General features: G+C 51.7%; 1 protein-coding gene across 2 annotated transcripts in view; it reads right to left on the reverse strand.

Annotated features, from left to right (window-relative positions):
* Positions 1 to 2,122: 2,122 nt before the first annotated feature.
* Positions 2,123 to 13,278, reverse strand: part of PTGES (prostaglandin E synthase) — a 40,751-nt gene continuing 29,595 nt past the window's right edge. For both annotated transcript variants that reach the window (XM_010360931.2, XM_030920336.1), the window contains exon 5: positions 2,123 to 3,606. In XM_010360931.2, coding sequence (XP_010359233.2) covers positions 3,357 to 3,606 — 250 coding nt within the window. In that variant the 3' untranslated portion in view covers positions 2,123 to 3,356. The remainder of the gene's footprint in view (positions 3,607 to 13,278) is intronic.

A 13,278-nucleotide genomic window follows, 5' to 3' on the forward strand; every position in this document is an offset into this window, starting at 1 on the left:
GGCTCAAGGTGGAGGGGTCTGGGGAGAGCTGCTGAGCTCTTCTCTTTGTTCCTCACTTTCTTGGCTTGGATGGTCCCCTTAAAACCGGTCTTTCAGCCCCCACCGCAGGTGAGTTGCCCACTCCCCAGGCAGCCGCTCCCCAGCAGGGGTTAGAAGGCCCCATCTGCCTCCATCAGGGTGCTGAGCACTTGGGGTTGTGCCAGACCCTGTCCTGCGGAGCCTGCCCACCCTAGGCTGAAGCAGCATGGGGCTGGGGACAGGATGAGGTTGTCACCCCAGCATCGGGCACCACCCCACCCTGAGGAGGCACTCGCAAGCTGACAGAACAGGGGCGGTGCTGGGGAGGGGACCTCATGGTCTTGTGGTCTCTGCAGCTCCAGTATGGCAGGCGCCGCCTCCATCACCCACGCCCCAGGTTCACGTTATTGCCATGGGCATCCGATGCCCCTGCTCACCTGGGTCCTGTGGGTTCCCAGCAGGTTATTTTGCCCACAGAGCCCCTCTTTCCCCAGGAAGGAAAATATAAACATAAAAATGCACGCTGGTGTGGCCGGACACAGTGGCTCATGCCTGTAATCCCAGCACTTTGGGAGGCTGAGGCGGGCAGATCACTTGAGGTCAGGAGTTCGAGACCAGCCTGGCCAACATGGTGAAACCCCGTCTCTACTAAAACTACAAAAATTAGCCGGGTGTGGTGGCACATGCCTGTAATCCCAGTTACTTGGGAGGTGGAGGCAGGAGAATCGCTTGAACCTGGGAAGCAGAGGTTGCAGTGAGCCGAGATGGTGCCACTGCACTCCAGCCTGGGTGACAGAGTGAGACTCAGTCTAAAACAATAACGACAACAAACAGCAACAAAACTGCACGTTGGGTTCGCCTCCTGGATGGCCCCTGCCCTGGGGTCTGCCCTCCCTCTGGCCTTACAGTGTCCCAGCCCAGGGACAGCAGGCAAGTCACCTCTCCCCTGTGAGGAGACCCCCCTACAAGCCTCCTTCCTGTGAACCTCGCCTCTGTCATCTTAAAAGCCTCACCTTCCTCATCTAAAAAACAGAAATCCCTCCCACCTAGGATTGTTTTAGGGGTTTTTTTTTTTTGAGACAGTTTCCCTCTGTTGCCCAGGCTGGAGTGCAGCGGTGGGATCTCGGCTTACTGCAGCCTCAACCTCCCAGGCTCAAGCGATCCTCCCACCTCAGCCTCCCGAGTAGCTGGGAACACGGGCAGGCACCATTACACCCAGCTAATTCTTTTTTTTTTTTTTTTGGTAGAAAGGGAGTCTGGCTCTGTTGCCCAGGCTAGTCTCAAACCCCTGGGCTCAGATCTTTCCACCTCAGCCTCCCAAAGTGCTTGAATTACAGACATAAGCCAACCCACCCAGCCTGTTTTAAGGATTAGGTGAAAAAATCCAACTAGTATGCCCAGTCCAACGCTTAGCAAACAGTAGGTGCTCAATCTGGATGGCGCCCTCTCCGTTTCTCTCCTGGGGCCGCTGCGGCCCCAAACAGAGGCGTCTCCTTACCACCAGGGGGCAGTGTTTCCTCTCGCAGCTCCGAACGGGAGCCGGGAACTCACGGCGCTTTCTGGCGGGGCCTGGGGTCCCTGCGCTGCCGGAGAACCCCACCCCGGCACGGCAGGTCACGTCCGTCAGAGGGGCACCGGCATCGGGGTGCTGGGAGGGGGCGTTCAGGGAAAGTGAGGCCGTGCAGCACAGGCGCTCCGCACAGGGGCTTTGGGAGCCTGGCAGTCCCGCCTTTCAGACCTGGCCCAGCACTTCAGGGCGGTGGCCTCCTGGAGTCTCGGTGTCCTCGCTGACGGAGCTGATGGCAACCCGCGGGCGGGGCAGCCCCGTAGGGAGGGGTGACTTGACCGGGGCAGGATTTGGGTGCTCCTGGCTCCCCTCGCCAGATGTCACCTTGCCCGCCCCAACGGGAAGCAGGAGGCTGCTGCTTGCTGTGTGATTAACACCCAGTCAGGGCGCGTTGGTGTCTGCGCCAGAGACCCTGTCCCGCCACACTGGCTCTAGACAGTCACCAGCAAGAACGCCCAGCGCGCTGGAGCATCAGTCCCACTTGGGCAGCAGGGAACACCAAGAACGCGCAACCCAAGACGAGGTGCTGGGCGGAGCTGGTCAGACACTTCCATTTAATGACTAAAAATCACATATCTCAGGTCACAGGTCTAGGAGAAACCACACACACTCATACATAAGGATTCCACATCGAGGAGACATTTGCAGTTTCCAAACCTTGAAGATAACTGAAGGGACCAGAAAGTTCCTTTGAGTGACTGGTCACCCAAAGCTCCCGCTCCTCCGCCCTTTGGAGGCACTCCAACTTTGGGAGGAGAAGGCTGAGCTTCCTGTGGGCCCCTCCCACCCACACCTGAGCCAGAGAGAAGACTCCAGCAAAGACATCCAAAGCCAACGGCAAGGGAAGCGTCTGCCAGGGCAGAGGAGCCAGTCCTGTCCTCAGCTCACCCAGCTTCCACCATACAGGAACCCAAGACTCCAGCCTCGCTTCCACAGAGAACTGGCAGGGGTTCCCTGGCCTGGCCATCACAGGGACTCACATGGAGCCTTTTAAAACTCCAGATGGTGGCTGAGCACTAGTGACTCACGCCTGTAATCCCAGCACTTTGGGAGGCCGAGGTGGGTGGATCACTTGAGGCCAGGAGTTTGAGACCCTCCTGGGCAACATGGTGAAACCCTGTCTCTACTAAAAATACAAAAATTAGCCGGGTATGGTGACACACGCCTGTCATCCCAGCTACTCAGGAGGCTGAGGCAGGAGGATCGCTTGAACCTGGGAGGTGGAGGCTGCAGTAAGCCAGATCATACCACTTCACTCCAGCCTGGGCAGCAGAGCAAGACTCTGTCTTGGAAAAAAAAAAAAAAAATACCAGGCCAGTCTTGCCTCTAGATTGGCTGGGCCAGAATCTCTGGGGTGAGTCTGAAAAGTCTGCATTCTTAGCCTGGGATTCAGATGATCATTAGGTTTGGGAATCTTAGAGTTTCCCTTCTCTCTTTTCACTGTTAGGGAGGGAGAGGGAGTGGTGTTTTTGATATTCTGTTTCTTTAGCTGAAGGATTTTCTGTCAATCTTAACAATCTGTCTTGAAATGGTTCCCGTCAGTCACTTCATGTGGGAATCCAAGGGGCTAAGAAACATACACACACACATACATATACACACACGCGCACACACACAGGCCCACTGGGCCCAGAGACCCATATGCGCAGCAGGTCGCCTGGAAATCAGGACTCAGGGCCCACCACAATCTGGAAGGAAGACCAAGTCCCCAGGTACAGCCGCGGCGGCTCTTGGCCCACGGTCTGGTGGCCAAGGAGGTGTCAGCTGCTGGTCACAGGTGGCGGGCCGCTTCCCAGAGGATCTGCAGAGCCATGGAGGCACAGGGGAGCTGGGCCAGGGTGTAGGTCACAGAGCGGATGGGTGCCCGCAGCTTCCCCAGGTAGGCCACGGTGTGCACCACACGGCCCAGGAGGAAGACCAGGAAGTGCATCCAGGCGACAAAAGGGTTAGGACCCAGAAAGGAGTAGACGAAGCCCAGAAAAAGGAAGGGGTAGATGGTCTCCATGTCATTCCGGTGGGCCCTGGGGAGACAAGAGGGGTGTAGTCAGTCAGGTGTTAGCTTTGGGGCCATAGGCCCTTCTGAGAGTGTCATGGAAGCTGGGGTGCTCTGCCCTGACAAGGCTTTGACCCACTGGGGGTCATTTCAGGCATACTAGACACTCAAATCCATTAATGGCCAGGTCAAGGAGATGGATACCCCGGAGTCCAGAAGAAGAGCAGCTCCAAGCTTATGCTTGCAAGCAGCTGAGGCCGCGAGGCCACATCATGGGCTGGGAGTCACAGAGGGCTACTGGTCTAGGATGCTCTTACCATACCTCTAGGGCTTGCCAGGACCCCACTCCTGCCATGCTATCCCCCACCTTCCTCTCTAGCCCTTGGACACCAGGCAGGAAAAGTGGGACTCAGAGGTGCTGAGTGCTTTACAGAGCCAACGAGTGGAGGAGCTGGGATTAGAACCGAGTTCTGACTCGAGTTTGTGCTCTTTACCTCCAGAGCAGGACTTCTCTGAGTCAGGCTTGAGGTCATCCTCCTTCTGAATGCAGCCTCCTGGGCCCCTCCCGAACAGAAGGGGCTAGAGCCCAAGAGCAGGCCTTTGACGTGCATGCCGGGCTATGTCCCCTGCCCCTAAATCTAAGTACCACCCATCCTTTCAGGGACAATCATAACAAGATCCGCTTCCACTCACTGGCGTCAACCGATGGCCAGCCCCCGGTGAAGCTCTTCATTTTACACATCATTTCCTGCCTCCTTTTTTGTTGAAAGTCATCAAGCATGTGCATTTATGTGACAGGAGTGGGGGAGCTCTGTATAACCCCACCATAAATAAATGACCAAGAAAGAAAACTCAGAAAACTCACCCTCTTCTGCTAAGAGCTGGTTCACATTTTCCAGACTCCTACTAATGCCCTGCTTCCTTTGTGAAAGGTGAGGAGGGTGAGTCCCATAAATTAGAGACTGAATGAGCAACTAAACCCGTAGATGGCCACATTGGAAGCTCAAATAAACAGGAATTCAGTGCCCAGGGCGTGACCTCCCCCAAGGACAGGCCACGCGTGTGAGGTGCAGGAACAGAAGCGTGTTCTCCAGGCCTTCCTGCTGCCATGCATTCCACCCATAATGCCGTATCCTCGGGCCAGGCCCAGACTAGCAGCACCTGTGTGGGGACCCGCTGCAGGGTGCTTCTCTTCCCTCCCACTGGCAAGACGATTCTTGGGCCAGGGCGATGGTGTGTGGGCCTGACCAAAAGAAAGAGGGCAGGACAGGGAGGGAGCCTGGAGTGCTTGGCCACTCCACACTGTAGGAAGCTCTGCACCTTGTCTGGGGTGGGGATGGGCAGGGAAGGAGACATCTGTGCAGAAGCCTGAATGATGAGAAGCTGACCCTGCAGGGGAAAAGCTTTCCAGGAAGGAAGACCAGTGTGTGCAAAGGTCCTGAGGTCAGAATAAGCACAGCATGTTCAATGTGCAGAAAAGCGAGCCCATGGCTACAGTGTGGTGCACATGAGGGAGTGAGGCAGAATAAGAGTGGGAGAGGAATTCAATCTGAGTGTACAGAACTCCTGTAAACCCAGCAGGGCCTAGATCTTTCTCAGGCCAAATTCAGGACACAGCACCTGGCATCTGGGTCCCCATATCCCGAGACTGACATGAACCCCTCTTCTCCTCTTCCCCCAGATCCTGACCTTGCAACCCAGACACAAGGAAAGCAAGTCTGTGGCAGGGCAGGTCTCACCCAGCAGTGGGGAACACTGTGGCCTGCCTGCGTCAGAGAGGCTGGCTCTGGATAGATTCTGGGGTACTCCCTTCAGGGAAGACATGAGAGGGAGATTACAGACCCACGCCTGTAATCCCAGCACTTTGGGAGGCCAAGGTGGGCAGATCACCTGAGGTCAGGAGTTTGAGACCAGCCTGGCCAACATGGTGAAACCCTGTCTCTACTAAAAATACAAAATTAGCCGGCCGTGGTGGTGCATGCCTGTAATCCCAGCTACTCGGGAGGCTGAGGCAGGAGAATCGCTTGAACCGGGGAGGCGGAGGTTGCAGTGAGCTGAGATCATGCCATTGCACTCCAGCCTGGGCAAAAAGAGGGGAACTCTCTCTCAAATCAATCAATCAATCAATCAATCAATCAAATAAAAGAGAGGGAGAAACCAAAGACTGGGGGCACCTCCCAGTCAAGTAAGTCCCTTACCAGGACTCATGAGGAAAGGTAATAGGTGTTCCTCCAAAATCACTCCATCCTTGGCCAGGTGCAGTGGCTCATACCTGTAATCCCAGCACTTCGGGAGGCTGAGGCGGGTGGATCATGTGAGCACAGGAGTTTGAGACCTACCTGGCCAATATGGCAAAATCCGGTCTCTAGTAAAAGTACAAAAAAACAAACAAAAAAATTAGCTGGACATGGTGGCATGTGCTTGTAATCCCAGCTACTCGGGAGGCTGAGGCAGGGAGTCACTTGAACTCGGGAGGTGGAGGTTGCAGTGAGCCAAGATCATGCCACTGCACTCCAGCCTGGGCGACAGAGTGAGTGAGACTCTGTCTCAAAAACAAAAAACAAAACAAAACAAAAATCACTCCGTCCTCTGGCAATGGAGCTGTGGGTACCCACATCCCGATACAGGCTGATTAGAGGGACACCCTTGGAAAACCCATTTTTGATTATGTCCCAAAAGGAGGTTGGCCTGTCACAAGTGATTCCAAGGGAATACCACCTGGATGAGGACTTTGTAATGTTTATTTGAAAGTTTCAGGAAAAGCACAACCAGCATATGCAATCTGTTCACTCAGCCATTCCTTAAAGTTTGTGTTGATATTTTAAGAATAAGTCCTTCTGGAGGCTGAGGTGGTTGGATCACGCAGGAGATCCAGACCATTCTGTCTAATATGGTGAAACCCTGTCTCTACTAAAAATACCAAAATCAGTCAGGCGTGGTGGCAGGCGCCTGTAATCCCTACTCAGGAGGCTGAGGCAGGGGAATTGCTTGAACCCGGGAAGCAGAGGTTGCAGTGAGCCGAGATCGCACCACTGAGCCACTGCACTTCAGCCTGGGCGACAGAGTGAGACTCCATCTCAAAAAAAAAAAAAAAAAAAAAAAAAAAAAAAAGAGTAAGTCAATGTTTAGAAAGCTGTTAAGAGAATCACAGTACAGATAGTTCACAAACATAGCTAAACCCTGAAGAGTGGGTGAAGGAAAGAGGTTGGGGAAGACGGGGTGGGAAGGAGGAACAAAACAGGGAGAAGTTCGTGGCAGAAGTGGACCCTGCTCTGCCTGGCACATCTGCAGGCTGGGGAGGAGCAGGCCTTGCAGAAAAAGCGGGGACTGAGCCCCACCTTCTATTTCCAGCCATTAGGCAGCAATTCAGCAGTCACCAGCGTGGGAGGAGAGGTGGTCAGGAGCTCTGACTGTCAGCCCCTGGGGCTGGCCCAGCCCTCCCTCCCTCGTCTGGTCTGTCTCAAACCGCAGAGGGGCCCCTCTGAGGCTGCAGTGGCCAGGGACAGGGAGCAATGGAGGCACCAAAGAATGATGGAAGAAAGCTCACCTCCCTCCTCCCACCTCCAGGCTCCAAACCGAGAGACATGGAGGCAGGCACGTACCACGGACATGCTCGGGTGAAATGCATCATTCAAATAATAACCACTTGTTTAAGGTAAAAGCCACCCAAAGCAAATTCCTACTAGACTGGACTTGTATCGCCTCCTGCAGCATCAGGCCTGCCCTCACCCTCCACAGACTTTTCCATACCAACTGCATTTTCCGGCACTAGGTGACAGCGGTGAGGACAGTGACCCCCAGAAGACCAGGACAGGGACAGTTGCTGGTCGTTCTACAGGGTCTCCTCTTCTCTCCACCACCTGCTGGCATCCACGGTGGCAATTTCCTTGAATTTGTATCAGGATTGATACAATGCAGTGCCTGCTTCGTTTCAAAGACAGGTATACAAAACAGTGAAATCGCCTTCCCATAGAGGGACAGCCTCAGGAGCAGAGCCGAGAGTGCCAGGCCCCTCCTCAGAGTGCCAAGTGAGTGGATTCCTGGAAAGTGCTTACAACACTCCTGGACACTGAGTAGGGAGATCTTTTTTTTTTTTTTCTTTTGAAACGGAGTCTCTGTTGCCCAGGCTGGAGTGCATGGCGCGATCTTGGCTCACTGCAACCTCCACCTCCTGGGTTCAAGCAATTCTCATGCTTCAGCCTTCCAAGTAGCTGGGACTACAGGCGAGCCCCACCATGCCTGGCTAATTTTTGTATTTTTGGTAGACATGGGGTTTTGCCATGTTGACCAGGCTGTTCTCAAACTCCTGAGCTCAGGTGATCCACCCGCCTCAGCCTCCCAAAGTGCAGGGATTACAAGTGCGAGCCACTGTGCTCGGCTGAGTAGGGAGATTTTAAGCAAGCCGCCATCTCCTCCATCGCCATCACCAGCCCTGTCCTGGACACCGTCATTAAAGCTCACTTTATCCTCTTGGCTTTGCCAGATTTTCTGACTGCCCTCAGATGCTCAGGCCAAATAAATAAAAAGCACGTTATGGGGCTGGGTGTGGTGGCACACACCTGTGATCTCAGGCTGAGGTGGGAGGATCACTTCAGCCCTGGAGTTTGGAATCAGTCTGAGCAATATAGCAAGATCCCATCTCTACAACAATAAAAATTTAAAAATTAGCCAGGCATGGTGGCACGTGCCTGTGGTTCCAGATACTCAGGAGGCTGAGGTGAGAAGATCGTTTGAGCCCAGGAGGTCAAGACATCAGTGAGCTGGGATTCCATTGCACTCCAGTCTGGGTGACAGAGCAAGACCCTGTCACAAAAAATAAAAAATAAAAAAATAGAAAAAAAAGACCGGGCGAGGTGGCTCACGCCTGTAATCCCAACACTTTGGGAGGCCGATGCAGGCGGATCACTTGGGGTCAGGAATTCGAGATCAGCCTAGCCAACATGGTGAAATCCTGTCTCTACTAAAAATACAAAAATTAGGCAGGCGTGGTGGCAGGTGCCTGTAATCCCAGCTACTCGGGAGACTGAGGCAGAAGAATTGCTTGAACCTGGGAGGTGGAGGTTGCATTGAGCCAAAACCACGCCATTGCACTCCAGCCTTGGCAACAAGAGTGAAAGTCCATCTCAAAAAAAAAAAAAAAAAAAAAAATTTTTTTTTAAGCACTTCATGGTGTAGTGGGAAGGGAGTGTTAGGTTGGAAACCTCCAGTTCTGCTGTGGTGCTCATTAGCTCCATGGCCTCAGGCAAATCTCTCTCACTCTCTGGGCCTGCATTCACTATGTACAAAATGTACATGCTGGATGACATCTAAGGGACTTCCAGGGCTAACATTTTGGGACCCAATTTCCTGACAAACCTGTTCACTCCGTTTAAGTCTATATGCTCCAAACAGAAATGCTCCAGGCTTAGGTTATGCATTTGCCTCCCTTCCTTGGGACCACACAGATAACCCCTCCGTGCAGTTCCATACACCCAACCTCAGATTCTGGCCCAAACACACATTGCCAGGAACTCCAGATAGGTATCCTGAAAAGGTGGCTGGTCCTTGGCTTCTCCCAGAGCTAGGCTCACATTTGGACTCCAGCCTGTGCTAAACTGCAAGGCAGATTTATGCTCCAAGAACCAAGATTGAAGTGCTTTCCTGTTTGACAGAAGAGTGACTCGAATCATACCATAAACCCTGGTCTAATATTTAACCAACTTTTGCTTCCAGGTGGTCTCCCCCTTCGGGTTCCAGCCAGTTCTCCAGTAGCAGACGGCAGGATATAGAATTCTCTTAGTTCTGCACGCTCAAGTTTCCATGATGTTCTGTGAAATCAGGTGGTGGAGGAAGGGCCCAGGGGACCCAGGCACTGCCCAGGTCTGACATGGACCCAGTATACAGTCGGCCTCCAGTAAGTCCTCACCAAATGGCTATAAAGTATTATTAGATAAGAGGCACTCAGAAAGTGCTGAAATGAATTTCAACCACTTAAGCCCCAGTACTATAGATGATGGGTTATTTTGGGCTGGGCGCAATGGCTTATGCCTGTAATCCCAGTACTTTGGAAAGCCAAGGCAGGTGGATCACCTGCAGTCAGGAGTTTGAGACCAGCCTGGCCAACATGGTGAAACCCTGTCTCTACTAAAAAAAAAATACAAAAATTAGCTGGCATGGTCACAGGTGCCTGTCATCCCAGCTACTCAGGAGGTTGAGGCAGGGGAATTGCTCGAACCTGGGAGGCGGAGGTTGCAGTGAGCCAAGATCGTGCCACAGCATTTCAGCCTGGGCGACAAGAGCAAAACTCTGTCTCAAAAAAAAGAAAAAAAGAAAAAGATTGGTTGGGTGGAAATGTCTCGGCACCCCCCGGGTCTATTGTCTCTCCATGGGGCCTGGTTTCAGCCAGTAAAAATAAACCAAGTATCTGTAAGGCCACTTGGCCACTCCTGTGCCACATGAAAGTGTTGCTACATGAAACTTCTGCAGCCTGGGAGGAGCCAAAACGCATCCTCTTGGTGGCTTCTGTGAGCTGGCCCCGGGTGACCCACCATCCTGGCCTCCTGCTGCCTGGACAGCTCATTCCATCCTTCTCCACTGTCCAGGAGGGCCGAGACAGCCAGGGGCAAGAGTCACCAATGGAAGTCATGTACGGAGAAGGCTTTTGTTCATGAAAGTACAGCCAGTGCTTAGCACAGTGTCTTGGACATAGTAGGTGTGCATTGATGGAGAGACGGACCTCCTATGAAGGATTTGAAAGGGTTAAATAGCAAAGAATTTAACTTCCTACATGACACAGGTCTGTAATTTTTTTAAAACCTCAAGTGGACATATTATCGTCAATGGCCAAGAAAAACATAAGAAAAAAACCCACAGACTTTCTTTCAAGTGAAAGAAATGTGTATTATTTAAATGACAGTGTCCCACCCATTTCCGCCTGTGATGCAGGGGAATGTGTTGAGACCTGTGTGACAGTTTGTCTCCGGCCTCAGCCTGTCCAGCTCCCCGTCCTCCCCACTTCCCCTTCAAGCTCCTCTGATGACCCTCAACCCCTGAAGTGCCACCGCCTCACTCTCCAGGTCACTGGTGAAAAATGGCAGAGCAGAAACTGCCAAAAAAAATTTAATATTGACTGTAATTATGTGAAATTAACATTTGGTCTCTGATGGGATTTTACAAGGCCAGTTTTTTTTTTTTATTATTTTTTATTTTTTTTATTATACTTTAAGTTCTAGGGTACATGTGCATAACGTGCAGGTTTGTTACATATGTATACTTATGCCATGTTGGTGTGCTGCACAAGGCCAGTTTTTTAAGAATCTTTTTTTTTTTTTTTTTTTGGAGATGGAGTCTTGCTCTATACCCCAAGATGGAGCACAGTGGCACAGTCTCGGCTCACTGCAACCTCTGCCTCCCAGGTTCAAGCAATTCTCCTGCCTCAGCCTCCCAAGTAGCTGGGACTACGAGCCCGTGCCACCATGCCCAGCTAATTTTTGTATTTTTAGTGGAGACAGCGTTTTGCCATATTGGCCAGGCTGGCCTAGAACTCCTGACCGCAAGTGATCTGCCAGCTCTCAAAAGTGTTGGGATTATAGGCATGAGCCACCGCACCTGGCCAAGAATCATTGTTTGAGTAACATTTACCAACAAGGAAAGTGTTTGCAAACTAATGTTAACAAAAGAAAATCAGAACTCCAAACTGGGTGTACCTAATGCATGCCTAATTTTATGAAAAATATTTAGATATAGAAGACAAAGAGGAGAGAGACACAAGTGTGAACCGTGACTAGGACTATGAGTGGTTCTCCTTTCTGTCTCTGTGCTTTCTCAATATTACCCAAATTGTCTGTAATGAGTTCTGATTTTTATAATGAGGAAATTCATTTTAATTGACCAGGGGGATGTTAAGCATATGAAAAGATGTTCAACTTCACTAAGAATAAAGAAGTGCAGGCCGGGCGCGGTGGCTCACACCTGTAATCCCAGCACTTTGGGAGGCCAAGAGATCGAGACCATCCTGGCTAGCATGGTGAAACCCCATCTCTACTAAAAATACAAAAAATTAGCCAGGTGTGGTGGTGGGCGCCTGTGGTCCTAGCTACTCAGGAAGCTGAGGCAGGAGAATTGCTTGAACCCGAGAGGTGGAGGCTGCAGCGAGCCAAGATCGTGCCACTGCACTCCAGCCTGGGTGACAGAGTGAGACTCCATATCCAAAAAAAAAAATAATAATAAAGGCCAGGTGCGGTGGCTCATGCCTGTAATCCCAGCACTTTGGGAGGCCAAGACGGGTGGATCACAAGGTCAGGAGATCAAGACGATCTGGCTAAAATGGTGACACCCTGTCTCTACTAAAAACACAAAAAATTAGCTGGGCATGGTGGTGAGCGCCTGTAGTCCCAGCTACTCAGGAGGCTGAGGCAGGAGAATGGTGTGGACCCGGGAGGCGGAGTTTGCAGTGAGCCGAGATCACGCCACTGCACTCCAGCTTGGGCGACAGAGCGAGACTCCATCTCAAAAATAAATAGATAAATAAATAAATAAATAAATAAGAAGTGCAAAGCAAAATGAAAATGTGATATACATTTTCACCTGTCACCTTGGTGGGGATCCACCCAAATATGCCAATACAATGAGTTGTCAGTTGAGTTGTCAGAGGGATGGAAAAATGGCTCCCACACCAGTAGTGGGAAAAGACTCGTGCACACTTGGCAAAATGTCTTATTACTGTGTTGCACCCTGCGGTTTTGCTCACACATACCCATAAAGGCAAATGAAAAAAGTGTTGAGGCTGGGTGCGGGGGCTCACGCCTATAATCCCAGCAGTTTGGGAGGCCGAGGCAGACAGATCATCTGAGGTCAGGAGTTCCAGACCAGCCTGGCCAACATAGTGAAGCCCCATCTCTACTAAAAATACAAAAATTAGCCAGTCATGGTGGTGCACGCCTGTAGCCCCAGCTACTTGGGAGGCTGAGGCAGGAAAATCGCTTGAACTCAGGTGGCAGAGGTTGCAGTGAGCCGAGATGGCACCACTGCACTCCAGCCTGGGCAACAGAGTGAGACTCTGTCTCAAAAAAAAAAAAAAAAAAAAAAAAGAGGTGTTGGGGCCTTCTGTTCATAACACAGAAAGAGCCCAAATGCCCATCACAGGGGAATCGGTTAGGGAAGTTATGGGCCGTACATTCAACAGAGTGGCAGCATAAATGCTGGAGCACCAATACAGTGAATGGGACTCCTCTGTAAGCCAATATGGAACAATCTCTGTTGTCATATTAAAAAAAAAAATAAAAGGCCGGGTGCAGTGGCTCATGCCTATAATCCCAGCACTTTCGGAGGCCAAGGCGGGCAGATCATGAGGTCAGGAGATTGAGACCATCCTGGCTAACATGGTGAAACCCCGTCTCTACTAAAAATACAAAAAAATAGCCAGGCATGGTGGCGGGTGCCTGTAGTCTCAGCTACTCAGGAGGCTGAGGCAGGAGAATGGCGTGAACCCGGGAGGCAGAGCTTGCAGTGAGTGGAGATCGCACCACTGCACTCCAGTCTGGGTGATAGAACGAGACTCCGTCTCAAAAAAAAAAAAAAAAAAAAGCACGTACAGACCAGTGGATAAAGGGTGATTCTATGTATGGGGCACAAAGGGAAAAGTGTGGCATGCGTGTTTGTAAATGCAGAAAGTCTCTATGGGAAGATGCACGACCACTGGCAGGAGTGTTTGCCCCTGGCC

This window comes from Rhinopithecus roxellana, chromosome 16 (assembly GCF_007565055.1).
Source record: "Rhinopithecus roxellana isolate Shanxi Qingling chromosome 16, ASM756505v1, whole genome shotgun sequence".
Classification (NCBI taxonomy): domain Eukaryota; kingdom Metazoa; phylum Chordata; class Mammalia; order Primates; family Cercopithecidae; genus Rhinopithecus; species Rhinopithecus roxellana.